At 44.7% G+C, this 15,775-nt stretch overlaps 2 protein-coding genes across 5 annotated transcripts in view; both read right to left on the bottom strand.

Moving 5' to 3' along the window:
- The window catches only part of naxe (NAD(P)HX epimerase), a 4,505-nt gene extending 1,792 nt beyond the window's left edge, over positions 1 to 2,713 (bottom strand). The window contains exons 1-5 of one of the 2 annotated variants that reach the window (XM_081612323.1): positions 2,600 to 2,673; positions 2,379 to 2,489; positions 1,153 to 1,324; positions 971 to 1,079; positions 1 to 79 (exon numbers count right to left, since the gene is read on the bottom strand). The exon at positions 1 to 79 is cut by the window's left edge and continues 32 nt beyond it. In XM_081612323.1, the coding sequence (XP_081468449.1) occupies positions 1 to 79; positions 971 to 1,079; positions 1,153 to 1,310 (346 nt within the window). In that variant the 5' untranslated portion in view covers positions 1,311 to 1,324; positions 2,379 to 2,489; positions 2,600 to 2,673. Of the gene's footprint in view, positions 80 to 970; positions 1,080 to 1,152; positions 1,325 to 2,378; positions 2,490 to 2,599 lie in introns of both variants that reach the window. The other variant, XM_081612322.1, reaches the window with a different exon arrangement.
- A 464-nt stretch (positions 2,714 to 3,177) lies between these two features.
- Positions 3,178 to 14,160, bottom strand: LOC103473032 (lamin-A-like). Of its 3 annotated transcripts, none has more exons than XM_008422951.3 (13): positions 13,793 to 14,160; positions 12,257 to 12,599; positions 10,038 to 10,194; positions 9,805 to 9,930; positions 8,741 to 8,911; positions 8,184 to 8,309; positions 7,322 to 7,542; positions 6,073 to 6,346; positions 5,166 to 5,273; positions 4,963 to 5,082; positions 4,828 to 4,884; positions 3,691 to 3,885; positions 3,178 to 3,602 (listed from the first exon to the last, which is right to left on the bottom strand). In XM_008422951.3, the coding sequence occupies exons 2-13, from the start codon at positions 12,592 to 12,594 to the stop codon at positions 3,567 to 3,569; spliced, it is 1,929 nt and encodes a 642-aa protein (XP_008421173.1). In that variant the 5' UTR covers positions 12,595 to 12,599; positions 13,793 to 14,160; the 3' UTR covers positions 3,178 to 3,566. The 3 variants fall into 3 exon arrangements, with proteins under 3 accessions (XP_008421173.1, XP_008421172.1, XP_008421174.1); XM_008422950.3 differs by having other exon boundaries at positions 3,691 to 3,888; positions 13,793 to 14,159; XM_008422952.3 differs by lacking the exons at positions 12,257 to 12,599; positions 13,793 to 14,160 and adding an exon at positions 11,368 to 11,716 and having other exon boundaries at positions 3,691 to 3,888.
- Between the last annotated feature and the right edge of the window lie 1,615 nt (positions 14,161 to 15,775).

Genomic DNA, 15,775 nt, shown 5'->3' with positions numbered 1-15,775 from the left:
CGTCGCCGCCGTTGTTTCCTGGTCCGCAGATCACCAGCAGAGACGGTCTGGCTTTGACCAGAGAGGACAGCGGGTACGCCTGCAGGGGGGCAAAGGTCAAGAACCTGAGACAAAATGGAGGACGCTGTCCGTTCCACCAGACCAAACGATCTCGGTTCGTCAGGCCGAAAACCGTCTGCAGAACCTGGAAACGACTGGAAACCTTAAACCACCAAACCCAAACAGGCAGAGGCGGATTCCAGTCCATCTGGGTCAAACCCAGTTAAACCAGTGTCCTAACTGGACCAAGACAGAGAGCTGAACTGGACCCTAAGCGCTGACGGAGCTGCACAAAATGTAATATGTCAGCAAAATCCTTCACGTGTGACTACAAGACCCTAAAATAAAAACCTAAAGAAAGATTCAAAATGGCCGCCAGTTTTCAAGAAGGAAGATGGTTTTTGCCTAAATTTGAAAAACTGATCACAGATGAACACAAATCATAAATAACTGAACACATTTAAATCATATTTACTGAAAGGGTTTGGGCTCAAATCATAACCTGGACATTTTTAGTTATCATATATATTTCTTTTTCCAAATGGATATTTTTCAAAATGGCCGCCATGGTTATAATGGAGAATATAACTACTGCTAAAATTAGCAGTAGTGTTTAGCCACAGCTAACCAGCAGCTTAGGTTCACTAACCACTAAATAAACAAAACTCTTAGCTCTGCTAGCACTAAACCGCTTAACACAAAACATATTAGCAGACGCTAACGCTAACATTACGACCAAAAGTCATGAGAATGGGAAACATTTTATGGTAGTAATTAGTTTAAAAGGCTCAAAAACGGCGTCCATCTTGTAAAATGGCCGTCAGCCTGGAGTCAGGTGGAAATGAGGGGCTTTTATTGTGAAATCCTGACGCTTCCTGCCTGAAGCAGCTGAAAACCCGGATCTCCTGCGTGTTCCTGTGAAGGTTCTGACCCGTGTGACGGCCGTGGCGCAGCTGAGTCCGGCCAGCTCCATCAGCTGGTCCACGCTGAAGCCGTATTCGCTGAACAGCTCCTCGTCGATCTTCTGGGCCTCCTCCTGCCTGCAGCGAGTCCAGAGCTCAGATTCGCCTCACACACCCGGGTCTTTAGCCCACACACTCCCTGAGAGCTCACCCGAGATGTCTGACGGCGTGGGCCATCGTAGACGCCGCTCTGCCCGTCAAACAGTGGCGGTCAGCTGCAGAGCATGACCCCGCCTGAGCCAGAGAGGCCGCGCAAGGTCGCGAGGTCACCAGGAAGCCGATCCCCAGCAGAGCGCGGACGTTCAGCATCCAGAGACGGATTCCTGGGAAGAAAACCGGCAGCGGCTGGTGAAAACACCAGCGTTTCTCTCTAAATTCAGAATCCACGCTTTATTATTTGAAATAAATAAACTCAGAGAGCAGCAGCTGTGGAGCCGTGTGGACCTACAAACGCTCCAGGTTTGGCTCAGACTTTTCTAATTCACCCAAAACAAATAGAAAATGGACAAACTGTGATTCTGAAACACAAAAACAAACAAAAAGCAAAAAGAAAATAAATAAAGGAAGTGCTGAATAACACAGTTTTGTCAAATGATTTGATTAAAACACATTTCAAAACGACATAATTTATCCCAAAAAATACGATTTTTATTGACAAAAACAAAGAAATAAGTGGATATATATCTTTAAATAAATCCATTCAGTTTCTGCCTTTTTAATTAGAGAAAATTACAAATTTTCAAAGTCCGGTCCGGTTGAGGTGTGAATGCTAATCGACCTCTGACCTCTGGTCCTCTGGTCCTCCAAACAAAAAACAAACAAAAAGCAAAAAGAAAATAAATTAAGGAAGTGCTGAATAACACAGTTTTGTCGAATGATTTAATTAAAACACATTTCAAAACGACATAATTTATCCCAAAAAATACGATTTTTATTGACAAAAACAAAGAAATAAATGGATATATCTTTAAATAAATCCATTCAGTTTCTGCCTTTTTAATTAGAGAAAATGACAAATTAACTTGAAAAGGTAAAATAAATGCTATAAAACATTAAAGTAAAAAAACAAACAGGCATGTTGTGTCAGAAATTAAATACTAAAACATAAATATTAATAAAACAATTTCAAAACAAGCAATTTAACAAACAGAAAAACACTGACATTTCTTCATATTGCTGATGTATTGTTTGCTTAGTTATATCCAAAAATATAAAATAAATCAGGCTTATTAATTTTAAAATAAAACTATTTTGTTAATGATAGCGATAATAAATGATAACGACGTCCAGCTGCTACAAGAGTTTAAAAAATTCACAGAAAACATCAGGAGAATAAACTTTATATGAAATGTAATAATTTTATCCATTAAAACGTATTGTGTCCATTTTATTTCACACAACTTCTGTCGTCACATCCGGTCTTTGTAAACTCTAGTTTCCTGTTTGTTGATCTGCGGTTGCTAACAGCTGTTAGCTTCCTGCTGCTCTCTTGAGTTTATCAAACACGAAATAACCAGAAACAATCTACGATTATTAAATATGTTTTCGTTTTACAAACAGGTTATACGGTCTTCAAAATAAACTCTGGACAAACTCACAGCCTGGTGAAGATCAGCAGGTCGAAAGATTAGCTGCAGCGCTCTGACCGAGCAGAACACTTCCGGGTTCAGAACTACAAAACCAACAAAATAAAAGCCTGCCGTTTCAAAATAAAAGCTCGATCAGCGAAAACATAATTCACAAGCGAGATTCGTCCCGTTTCAAGCTCTTTAGGACAAAACTTTCAATACAAATCTTCAAGTGGGACATTTTGAAGTGTTTTTCTTTCATGATCAAACAATAAAATCATAAAATTATCTGTTCTTTAAACAAAGAACAGATAATTATTTAGCTTGATAACTGAATATTTTGCTTACCAACTTCATAATTAGCCTTATCTGGCCTCTGAGCCAAAAGAAACATTTATTTTGTCCCGGAACAAAATGAATATTAAAGAAAACTTTAATTCCAGTCACTTTATTGACAAAGAAAATGTGATTTAATTTTTTAACAACCAAAAAGTACCCTTGGAACCTTGTTTTTATAGATTTAAACTAATTTTGTCAGTGTCCTGAGGAGTCAATTTATATAAAATCACATTTTAATGGTTCACTAACAAACAGAGATAAACAAAATGTCAAAAATTTAGAAAATATTTTTATTTATATCAGGAAAATACATTTTCTGCCGTTATGTAGCCCAGTTTAGCTAAAATAATGTTATTAATAATGACACAAGTCAGATTTAACTGAAGCTAAAAGACCAGAAACAGTATTGAATATAAAAGAATAAAAAACATACAAAAACATTTCCTCTTAGTTTTCTTAAAGGAAAAACTAAACTTGCATATCATATCAAATCATAAGTCAAGTCATATCTTTAAGCATGCATGGGTGAACAATGGAAATTAATATAAAAGTCAGAATGATTACAACCTGAAAAATGTTTAAAAGTATAAAAACTAAAAGCTAATACTTTCTACACACTACTCAGATAAAAAATAAACGTCTTCGCTGGTCGACGTGTTCACATGATTGGACAGCTCTCCATCCTGGATCCAGTCTGGAAGAAAGCACAGTTTGAAAAGGTCAACGGGAACGACTGAAAGGTCAGAAGCCTCTGAGCGTCACAGCGGCGGGCGGACGTCTACCTTACGAGCTGTGCTGCTGCTGAACACGTACGACTGTGGCACCAATCCTTCGGAGATTCCTCCGCTGCGGAACGAGCGGGACGCAGACGACACGGAGCAGGTGCTGGATTTGTCAGACGGAAGTCCGCAGGAGCCGCAGAGGACGGTCCGGCTGCGCAGGTTGTACTCGCCGTCTGCGCAGGTGCTGTGGGCCACCTGCTGGAGAAGACAGGAAATTCAACCAGGTCAAGTGAAGAGTGAGAAATTTGTTTGTTTTCACACCTGATAGTTCGGTCGACTTGGTTCAAAACTCCACCATCTGCTCCTCCTCCAGCTGCTCTGAGTCAAACCAACCTGTTCCCCTCCTGGCCTGTGGGGGCGCTGCACCAACAACCACTGAAGGAAACGACACAAAAACCTCTGAAGACACTGAGAGCAACTTCCAGATGGAAACAAGATGGAGGATTTTAGCGGTTGGAGGATTTCTCTTTAGGCTAAAGACCAGGAGCCATTTCTGCTGCTAGCGCTAGGCTAGCATGTTAGCTTTGGTTGGATTTACCCAGAATGCCCTGCGCTGTGGTCCACTTCCTGCTTTTGGAGCGGTCTGCGGTCCGCTTCGTGTTCACATATGCATTCAAACCAGTCAGAGTTCGATTATGCAGCCACAAGAGCCATTCAGACCGCTTTAATCCAACTCCAGTCCATCTGTCTAGTCAAAGCCTGGTCCGGTTGGTGAGGTGTGAAAGCTCATTGAATTGTTGTTCTCCAACCGCATATGTGAACACCAAGCAGACCGCAGACTGCTCCAAACGCAGGACGTGGACTACAGCGCAGGGCATTCTGGGTAAATCCAACCAAAGCTAACATGTTAGCCTAGCGCTAGCAGCAGAAATAGCTCCTGGTCTTTAGCCAAAGACTATAAAATCCTCCATCTTGTTTCCATCTGGTGAAGAAGGAAGTTGCTCTCAGCGTCTTCAGAGGTTTTTGTGTCGTTTCCTTCAGTGGTTGTTGGTGCAGCGCCCCCACAGGCCAGGAGGGGAACAGGTTGGTTGGACTCAGAGCAGCTGGAGGAGCAGCAGATGTTCTGGTTCCAGTAGAACCGGGTCGACTGGACTATCAGGTAGGAAACATCGTACAGGTTCGAGCTGCTCCTCTCACCATGTCTTCATCTTCATCTTCAAGCTGAGTGCGGGTTACCTTCCTCATGGCCATCTCCTGGAAGGAAAGCACATTTTTCATGAACTTACATGAACTTTGCAGCTTTAAAACCCGGCAGCTGCTGGTTTTCACTACCTCTCCGCTGGCGCTGATCAGGGTGGTCTGGAACTGGTCTCCGGTTCCCCAGGAGCTCTGGGTCTTCCACAGCAGGTCTGAAGGAGGGTTGTGGACTCCTCCAGAGCCGGAGGCCCAGATCTGACCCCGGCCAACATGGCAGACAGTTAGAACAGCTGAGAGCTGATTGGCTGGTCGGGGTGGAGCCTAAAGACGATGCCTACCGTGACTCTCTGACCGGCCTTCAGGGTGAACTTAGCCGGGAACTTGAAGATGATCGGAGAGTTGGATCCGATCTGCCTCTTCAGCTGCCAGCTCCCCAGATTCTGGTCCTGCAGGACGGACAAACAGACGGGAGAGAAAACATGAAGGAGGAGTCAGAGAGGAGCAGCTGTCTGGAAGCTACTTCCACCAACAGGGGGCAGCAGAAACTACACAGAGTTTCCAAACCCTGAGACTCACAGGAACAGCTTTGTGCATAAAAATGTGTTTGAGTCAATAAAAACAAGCTTCCATCATTTTTCAAGATGGCTGCCATTTTTAAGCCATTAATTGTTGCCCATTTTCATGACTTGGATGAACTTTGTGTCACATTCTTTGTTTTTACTTTGGTCGTAGCAGCAGAATCGGAAACAGGGCTGTTAGCGAGTCTCACACCAGTCGTCAGCTGGAAGGAGGTGAAGATGAGACACAGGCTGAGAGACGGACGTCTGCATGGTTAGCATTAGCTTCTGCTCATTTCTATATGTGTTTAGCATTTTGGCGTCAGCGGAGTTGATGGATTAGTGGATTAGTGTTCAGTGAACCGAAGGTTTTGTTTAGCTGCGTTCGCCCCTGGCAATGAGTACTGCCGATTTTAATGCAAACATATATTCTCCATCTTGAAAAATGGCCGCCATCTTGAATTTTTCAGTAAGTTTGGTTGTTGTGTCCTCACTGTGTTGCTTTGGTTCTGAAACCTGCTAACTATTCAGCTCAGATCTTTTCAGTCTGGATGTTGGCATTAATGTTCGGAACCAGTTAACCAAAAACTAAAAAAGTATCCAGCTGATTGAGACTGTTGACGATAAAGAAGAGGGAGGCCTGGACGGATCCCTGAGGAACACCGTAAGCTGTTTTCCACTCTCTCACCTCATCCGCCTTGTTGCTGAGTCGGACGAACTTCCCGTCCAGGTCCACCTCGTCCACGGTGACCCGCCCGCTGGCCGAGGCCTGCTGGGTGATGCGTGTGCGCGCCACGGTGCCGCCGGCGAAGCTGGACGCCTCGCTGTCGGTGTCGTTGTGGCGGCGCCTCTTCGCCGGGGAGCTGCGAGCGCTGCCGTGGACGGAGCGGGAGTGGGCCACGGAGGTGGAGGAGCGACTTCCTGCCACTCTGGTGGGAGGAGGACTGGGGGACAGACGCAGCCTGCAGGACAAACGTTCATCAGAGGAACAGAAGAAATCTAATCCAAGGTCCTGGAAACTCGATCGACTCAAAATGCTCAAAAACTGATTTTATTCCATTTAATTTTTCATATTTTAATCATTCCTGGGTGTTTTTTTTTGTTTAAGGAAATGCCAGGCAGCCAACCCAACCTGACACCGGTCATTTAAATGGCAGAATTTTATGCTCACACCATATTTTAGTTTAAAGGAGCAAAATCATGTAAAATGTACTTTTTTAAAAACTTTTCTTCATGTTTTAATTTTTCCGCCTCATCAGAAACGTGGAGTGTTGCCTCCTCGATTTTTTCATGTTTAATAAATCCTTTAATCTCCATGGCAACCATTCAGCTGATCAAAACACCTGGGTGAACCTAGCCCCGCCCCTAAAGAGCAGCTCCTCCCCCCCATTCAGCTCCTTCAGACTAGCCAGCAGCAATTAGCAAACATCTGCTGAGCTCATTATAGGAGCTGCTGCTCAGAGCGACGCTGATAAAAACGTTAAAGCAGGGGTGTCAAACTCCAGTCCTCGAGGGCCGCTGTCCTGCGACTTTTAGAAGTGCCTCTGCTGCACCACCTGAATAGAATAATTAGGTCATTAGCAAGGCTCTGGAGAACTGAGGAGGTAATTAAGCCATTTGATTCAGGTGTTTTGTACCTGTGGCACATCTAAAAACTGCAGGACAGCGACAGCGGCCCTTCTGGACTGGAGTTTGACACCCCTGCGTTAAAGGGTTAACAGAGGAGCCATGTTGGGATGACTTCCTGTAGGGGGAGCTTCAGAAAGAGCAGGAGCTTCTTAAAGAGACAGAGGCCCAATTTAATCAGGAAGTAAGATTTCTTTTTAGTCATATTTAATATATAAGTACAGCATTTCTATAACAACTGAGGGTAACATAGTTACTGGATTGTGCTGCAACATGCGCCTGGAAAACACATAATAGGCGGCTGAAGCTACCTCTCCTCCTCCCCCTCCAGCAGCTTCCTGTAGGCGCAGATTTCCATGTCCAGAGCCAGCTTCACGTCCAGCAGCTCCTGGTACTCGTCCAGCTGCTGCTGCATGCGCTGCCGCATCTCCGCCATCTCCCGGTCCTTCTCCCCCAGCAGCCGGCGGGTCGTGTCCCGCTCCCGCGACAGGGCGTCCTCCAGCTCCCTCAGCTTCGCCTCGCGGGCCGCCAGCTGCAGCACAGATTCAGATTCAGACTGATGGAGCCACCAGGGGGCCCCCAAGAGCACTTTGTAGTGATTGCACTTTTCTAAATTTTAAAAACAAGACATCAAACTTGTTAACTTCTGTAAATTCAGCGTTTGTCTGCAGATGTGACTTTCACATAGCTGAATTAACACGTCACTCTTATTTACCACTCTGAATTTCAAAATGCTAATTAATTAGAGCATCTTTGCTGGTTTGCTACGCCTGTAAGGATCAAATCAACAACCAGAAGTAGCAGAGGCAGGACGTACACTGCAAAAAACACTAAATCTTACCAGATGTTGTGTCTAGTTTCTGGTGTTAATATCTTAGTGCACTTGAAATAAGACGAAACTGATTTATAAGTAACTATTTAGCCAGATTTAGGAGCTTGTTTTAAGTCAGTAACTCCTTAACAGAGATGAAAAAGTAACAGTTCCACTGACATGTGTTATTATTTACCCATGTTGCAGGAAACATAATCTAAGTTTGTCTTATTGCAAGTGTACTGAGATATAAGACACTTGGTGTTATGCTGTTTGTTCAGGGTTGGTAAGGACGGGGACCCCGAGCTACACTGTGCCCACCAGGCCCCCAGACGGCTTGCTGCGGCCCTGTCGGAGCGGACCTGTTTCTGCAGCTGGCTGAGCTGGGCGGACGTGGACTCCAGCCGGACCCGGGTCTGCTGCAGCTCCTCGTGGGCGGCGCCGACCAGGTGGCTGCTCCTGTCCGCGGACTGACGGGCGCTGTCCAGCTGCCGGGTGGAAACAAGATGGAGGATCCGTCAGAAACCCTTCATTCAGCCAAAACAGCCTTCTATGGAGCTACAGCAGTGACATAAAGTTTATTTAAGAAAACAACTGGAAAAAAATATTTTAAACTGGAAAATGTTTTGAAACTAAATCAAATAAGATTTAAAACTGAAAAATGAATCCGGACTACTTTTTAAAGCTTTTTTCAGTTCCACGTTTTTTTTTTGTTTTTTTTTTGTTTTTTTTTTCAGTTTTAAAAAATTTTTAGATTTTTTTTTTTTTTTGTTAAAATTATCTTCAGTTTCAGTTTACATTTTTTTCTTCCAGTTCCTAACTAATTTTCTTTTAGACAAAATTCATGGCATTCATTTAAACTTTGTCTCCTGGTCTGGTCTGGACTTTGACTAGGCCATTGCTGCAGGTTCGGACCAACCTTGGTGTTGTAGGTTTTCTCCATCTCCTCCTTGTACAGTTTAATCTGCAGCTCATGCTGGCTGCGCATCTCGGCCAGCGCCTCGGCCAGTTTGCTCTCAAAGTCCTGCTGGTGGCCGTTGTCCAGCTCCACCATGCGGGAGTCATGGCGACGCTTCGTCTCCCGCAGCTCCTGGAAAACAAATACAAAAATATGAAGAACGCACAAATAAATACCTACATTTATATACAAATATTAACTTAAATAAATAAAATGTAGTAACTACTATTACCGTGAGCTAGTAATAAGTAAAAATGATATGAATAAAATAAAAATGTTAAATATTTAAACAATTATAAAAAGAAAATTAATAACAATAATAACAATAACAATAATAATATAGAACAAATTAATCATATCAACAAAAACAAATGAATGGACATTTTGAAAAGATAAATAATATAACTATTGTAAATTAAAAAACTAAACAAAAGACAAATTAAAAATAAATTAGTAAAATGTAAAAAGTAAAATAATAAATTTTGTAAAAAAAAAAGTATAATTATTGCATTTTATTTAATTATTAGATTTAAAAATGAATGCATTCATAAAGAAACGAACCAAACAGCCAAATAATAGATAAAACAATTATTATAAATGAAAAAATAGACATTAATGAAAAATGAATGAATAAAATATAAGAATTAAAAATAATGGACTGTAATGAAGTGAAATAAATAAATCATATTTATCATTTAAAGATAAATGCTAAAATGTTGCACTGCTAAATTTATCTTCCCATGCTGCTACATTATTCATACTTCATCCATTTTGTACATTCCTATTAACATACATTTCATTTTTCTACTTCTTGTTCTTATATATTTGTAAATATTTTTCCTATTTATAACAATTTGATCTTGTAGCTAGTTTTTATATTTTATACTTATATTTGGATGTAACTGGGGCTGTGACTCTCAATTTCGTTCCACCTCATGTAACACGTGATGTGAATGACAATAAAGTCTCTTGAATCTTGAATCTTGAATAAATAAATAACCGGGATCAGGTCGCGCTGATGGTACCTCAGAGTAAAGGTTCTTCTGGAAGTCCAGCTCCTCCTTCAGCGTCTGGATCCGGTTCTCTCCATCCACCCGGCGCAGCATCTCGTCCTGCAGCTGCTTCTTCGCGTCGCCCAAACTGGCCTCCAGCTGGGACAGAAACCCGGATCAGAACCTAACGATCCAACAACATCCGCTCTGCGGGACGCTGCCGCGGGGCCTCCGTCCCGAGGCCCCGCGGCTGCACTGGGTCCTACCTTCGCCACCTGGGCCTTCAGCTCCCGGTTCTCCGCATCCAGGCTGCGTTTCTCTCCCAGAGCCGTCGACAGAGACGCGTCCTTGGAGTTCAGCAGAGCCTCCAGGTCTCGGAGCCTCTGCAGGGCGGCCGCCAGCTCCGACTCCTTCTTGGTGTTCCTGCAACGACGCAAACAGCCGTCTGACTCTGAGCCGCTGGGGAGGCTCTGCAGAGAGCATCCGGTCCAGTTCGGTCCGGTCCGGTCCGGTCCGATTCGGTCTGGTCTGGTCTGGTCCGATCCGATCCGGTCCAGTTCGGTCCGGTCCGATACAATCCGGTCTGGTCCGGTCGGGTCCGATTCGGTCCGGTCTGGTCTGGTCCGATCCAATCCGGTCCAGTTCAGTCCGGTCCGATTCCGTCGGTCCGGTCCGATTCGGTCCGGTCCTGTCCGGTCCAGTCCAGTCTGGTCTGGTCCGATCCGGACCGGTTCGGTTTGGTTCGGTTTCTGTTCGGTCAGATCCAGTCCATTCCGATCCGGTCCGGTACAGTTCGGTCCGGTACGGTACGGTCCGGTACGGTCTGGTCCGGTCCCGTTTGGTCCGGTACGGTACGGTCCTGTACAGTCCGGTCCGGTCCATTCCGGTCCGGTCCGATCCGGTTCGGTCCGGTCCGGTTCGGTTTGGTTCGGTTTCTGTTCGGTCAGATCCGGTCCATTCCGATCCGGTCCATTCCGATCCGGTCCGGTCCATTCCGATCCGGTCCGGTCCGATCCGGTTCGGTCCGGTACGGTCCGATCCGGTTCGGTCCGGTACGGTCCGGTCCGGTTCGGTTCGGTCCGGTCCGGTCCGGTTTGGACCCACAACCTTCTGGAAGGAGCTGCTGAAGCTGGGATTGTAATCTGGGGCCATAATGTTTGATCAAAAGAACAATTTGAAACTGAGAAAATTTTCTTTAACTGAAATAAAAGTTTTAAAACTGAAAAAAAAAAAAATGGATGGAAACGGCACAAAAAAAAATGCAAATTTTCCAAGAAAAAAATCTTCAAAAATCAAAAACTTGATTGCGCAATACTAACTTGATAATATCTATTTACTGCCTACCTGCTACTATGTTTGTCGCGCTTAATTGTAACTAATGTTGTTGCAATTGAAGAAAATAAAGTTACGATAAACATAAAAGTTTTTTTTTAAATCTATTTCCCCATCAAGACGCCTGGAGCCTTACGACATGATAAAAAATACAAGCAGATCTATTTTTAACCCCGGGAGGGAGCCAGGCCCCGCCCGGCCACCCCTCGGCTCCGCCCCTGTAAAACCAGAACCAGAGGAGAGCCTTCGCCGCCGATGACTCACCGTCCGCGGCGCTGGTCCCATGAATCCGGTAACCACAAGCCACAGCCGCTGGTTGTTTAGTTGTCATGGCAACAACGTGGCCTCACCCAACACACACACACACACACACACACACACACACACTCAGGTTTTCCCAATATTTATGGAAAAACGAGCAGGAAAATGTGCAGCCGGAGCCTCTGCCACGTATATAATGATGAAGATGAAGGAGGAAAGAGTTAGTCACCGGATGAGCTGCTCACTTTATTTCACTCTAATTCTACTGCAAATCTCAATTTACGGATTAAATGTTAGCATGTCTGTGCAGAAATGAGTCAAAAAAACAACCAACAAGAAATGGAAATAAAACTCGCTAAACTTGCTACGTATTTCAACCAGCAGCAACAGCAGCAGCAGCAGCAGCAATATATCCGTAAAACAAGATTAAAGTTTAAATCTACTAAATTATGCAAAGTTTTAGTCTGGCAGCATCTGCGTCACTCAGCAGCCGTTCACCAAACCTCCAGGCTGTCCGACGTCTCATGATCTTCAGATGGAGAAATAATCTTCTGTGCCTAAGAAAACATTTTGTCCACAGAAACTCCCGTGAATGTATTTCTGGGTTGGAGGGATTTATTAATAAAAATGACAATCAGATGTTTCTGCAGCCGTTTCTGGGGAAACTGGGTTGTTTCTGGACGTCAGGGGTTTGTCATTTTTGGTGTTTTGATCGAAATGTTTCAGTTTTCACTGTAAAAATGTCGATGTAACAAACAAGCAGGGGCGTGTTTAACAGATTTAGGGCCCCGGGAGCAGCAGGGCCCCTTTAAATAAAACGAGCTCCAACTTTTAGCAAGTTTTTCAAGTTGGAAATCTCATTCTTTGTTACGGAGTGTGACCCTGAACCCACCTGGCCTTCAGCTCCTTGTGGTCCTCCCTGACTTTGCCCAGCTCCAGCTGCAGCCTCGCCCGCTCCTTGGCCACCGAGTCCAGAGTCTGCCGGGCGTCGGCCAGCTCGGTCTCGTAGGCGGCCTTCAGGCCCGTCAGCTCCCGGGTCACCTCCGTCTCGGACTCGGTGATGCGTAGACGCAGGCCGGCGTTCTCCGCCTCCAGGGAGCGCACCTTGTCGATGTAGACGGCCAGACGGTCGTTGAGGTTGCAGAGGTCCTCCTTCTCCTGCAGCCGGGTGATGCGGTTGGGGGACAGCGGGGTGCTTCCGCCTCTGGGGGTGTTTTTGGGTGTCGCCATTTCACCTGTTGATGGCAAAACGTCAGCTTAACCCCTTAATGCCTCAATTCATATCCTGTAGTGTAAAATACTGTCATTAAGTTGGATGCTAAATTACCTGAAAATGGCGCCTTCCATTAGTACAGATTTAGCTATGATGCCAATTAGCGACACTAGGCTCTTAAGGAGCAAAACAGACTTATTTTATCAATGCTATTCTTAACAAGATTATAAATTGAGTCTAAATATATGCTTCTGAAAAATCATTGCTTTTTCATCATTACAGTGTTTTAAATACATCTAAATCTCATTACTGCAGAGTTCCAGGAACGCCGCGTCACTTTCAGGAAATCACTTTTACAAATTCTACATTTATTTTTGAACAGTCATTGGTTTCTGTCTTGGTGTTTTCAGTTCAGTTAAATATTGAAAAATCCCTTCACTTTACTTTTATAGAAGCTTTTTTTTCTCTTTCAAGATAAAAGTTAGACATGCTGGTAATAAAAATAATCGGTCGATATTTATATATTTTCTCCCGACCCCACTAGAGACAAAGGTGTACAGAAAAAGGATGGATGGATTCATATTTTCTCCAGCTGATTCAAAGTTAAATAATCAAAACACCTGCATATAAGTAACATTACTACTTTCCATTCTCTAGCTGCCGAGTGTCGCTAAAAAGCTGCAAAGCCAAATTTAGAAACAGCTTTTAGAATTTTGGTTACATGTTCTGTATCTTGTTATATAAAATGTAAGAGTCAAACTAAATGTATTTGTGCTGCAGAACCAGCTCAGGGTTTAGATTATCACCGAGTTTATCGGCTCAATGCGCATGAACAGCGTGTAGTTCACACTCTGACCGCTAGATGGTGCTAAAGTGCCTCTAGCAGCATTTTAGTATGAGAGGAATAGAAATCAACCGGCGTTTGTTGGATTCATCCCCTTCATGAAGCTAACTAGCTTCACTAAGCTAATTGTTAATAATCTTGTTTTAATGAAAGTTTTGTCCTGCTTTCCTTTGCTTGGAGTAAATCCAGGGAAAATCTCACATCTTTGCTTTAAGGAGTAAATCCTGCATAAGTTTCTAAATCCATCTCTGCTTTTGTCAGTGCATGAAACACAAAAAACCTCGTTAATCCAGAGTCATGGGAGGGGTCAGCGACTCCACCCTAAAATGAGAAAAAAAACGCAGCATCTCTGCACCAAAAGCCGGTTTTACCTTTTCTAAATCCTGCTAGATGGAGCGGAAACTACTTGTGGATCTTCTCCGCCTGGTTTGCTGGTTCTTGTGAGGGTCTTCGGACCGGAGCGCTGCTCTCCCGGCTGCTGGCTGAGCGTCTGCAGACGGATGCGAGTGCCAGCGTAGGAAAGAATGAGATGGGTGGAGAGGAGGGAGGCTGGCCCCAACTTTGGCACTTGGTAGGTGGTTGTTCTGCTGCGGGACGGGAGCCTGAATGGATGAGTCACCAGGGCTCAACCAAACACAGGAGAGAGTTTATAATTACGCTGACTGAGTCAGCGCAAACTGGAAACAATCCTCCTCTTGGAGCACTTGGACTTGATTATTCCAGTTTTTTCTCTTTGAACTCGGCTGAAAAGTTTATTTAACAGAGACTGGAGTGAAACATGGGGCTAACGCTCCTGTAGCAGTGGAGGAACTGAGCTTCACTCCTCTGTCCTGCTTCAAACCACAGCATTTCAATCAGGCTGAGGTCTAGGCTTTGACTAGGACATTGCAGAACCTTCATTTTCCCTTCTTTCAGTCATTCTGCTGAGGGTCTGCTGATGCTCGGGATCACCATGCCATGGAGGGACCCGCCATGTTGAAGCTCTTAAAGCTGCAGCAACTTTTAGAAAACATATTGTTCCACATGCTGCACAGTGGTGCAGTGGGTAGAGCTGCTGCCCTGCAGCAAGAAGGTTCTGGGTTCGATTCCCGGTCTTTCTGCATGGAGTCTCCATGTTCTCCCTGTGCATGGTGGGTTTTCTCCAGGTACTCCGGTTTCCTCCCACAGTCCAGAAACATGACTGTCAGGTTAATTGGCCTCTCCAGATTGACCCTAGGTGTGAGTGTGTGCATGGTTGTGTGTCTCTGTGTTGCCCTGTGACAGACTGGTGACCTGTCCAGGTGACCCCGCCTCTCGCCCGAAACGTTAGCTGGAGAGGCACCAGCACCTCCTGACCCCACTGAGGGACAAGGGTGTAAGAAAATGGATGGATGGATGGATGGATGGATGAACATCTGATGGATGGATGGATGGATGGATGGATGAATGTCTGATGGATGGATGGATGGATGAACGTCTGATGGATGGATGGATGGATGGATGGATGAATGTCTGATGGATGGATGGATGGATGAACGTCTGATGGATGGATGGATGAATGTCTGATGGATGGATGGATGAACGTCTGATGGATGGATGGATGGATGGATGGATGGATGAACATCTGATGGATGGATGGATGGATGGATGGATGGATGGATGAACATCTGATGGATGGATGGATGGATGGATGGATGAACGTCTGATGGATGGACGGATGAACGTCTGATGGATGGATGGATGAACGTCTGATGGATGGATGGATGAACGTCTGATGGATGGATGGATGGATGAACGTCTGATGGATGGATGGATGGATGAACGTCTGATGGATGGATGGATGGATGGATGGATGGATGGATGAACGTCTGATGGATGGATGGATGGATGAACGTCTGATGGATGGATGGATGGATGGATGGATGAATGTCTGATGGATGGATGGATGGATGAACGTCTGATGGATGGATGGATGAATGTCTGATGGATGGATGGATGAACGTCTGATGGATGGATGGATGGATGGATGGATGGATGAACGTCTGATGGATGGATGGATGGATGGATGGATGGATGGATGAACATCTGATGGATGGATGGATGGATGGATGGATGAACGTCTGATGGATGGACGGATGAACGTCTGATGGATGGATGGATGAACGTCTGATGGATGGATGGATGAACGTCTGATGGATGGATGGATGGATGAACGTCTGATGGATGGATGGATGGATGAACGTCTGATGGATGGATGGATGGATGGATGGATGGATGGATGAACGTCTGATGGATGGATGGATGAACGTCTGATGGATGGATGGATGAACGTCTGATGGATGGATGGATGAACGTCTGATGGATGGATGGATGGA

Source organism: Poecilia reticulata, chromosome 11 (genome assembly GCF_904066995.2).
Source record: "Poecilia reticulata chromosome 11, P_reticulata-male-v2, whole genome shotgun sequence".
Classification (NCBI taxonomy): domain Eukaryota; kingdom Metazoa; phylum Chordata; class Actinopteri; order Cyprinodontiformes; family Poeciliidae; genus Poecilia; species Poecilia reticulata.
Note: the sequence above shows the minus strand (reverse complement) of the source record. Positions and strands in the feature narration are given on the sequence as shown.

Bases quoted from the DNA above. Each gene is read 5' to 3' on its own strand.
- LOC103473032 (XM_008422950.3), bottom strand. From the start codon at position 12,594: ATGGCGACACCCAAAAACACCCCCAGAGGCGGAAGCACCCCGCTGTCC. The intron at 8,912-9,804 runs GTACCATCAGCG...TTTGTTTTCCAG, and splicing joins AGAAGAACCTTTACTCTGAG to GAGCTGCGGGAGACGAAGCG. The intron at 7,543-8,183 runs GTCCGCTCCGAC...TCTGTGCTGCAG, and splicing joins TCAGCCAGCTGCAGAAACAG to CTGGCGGCCCGCGAGGCGAA.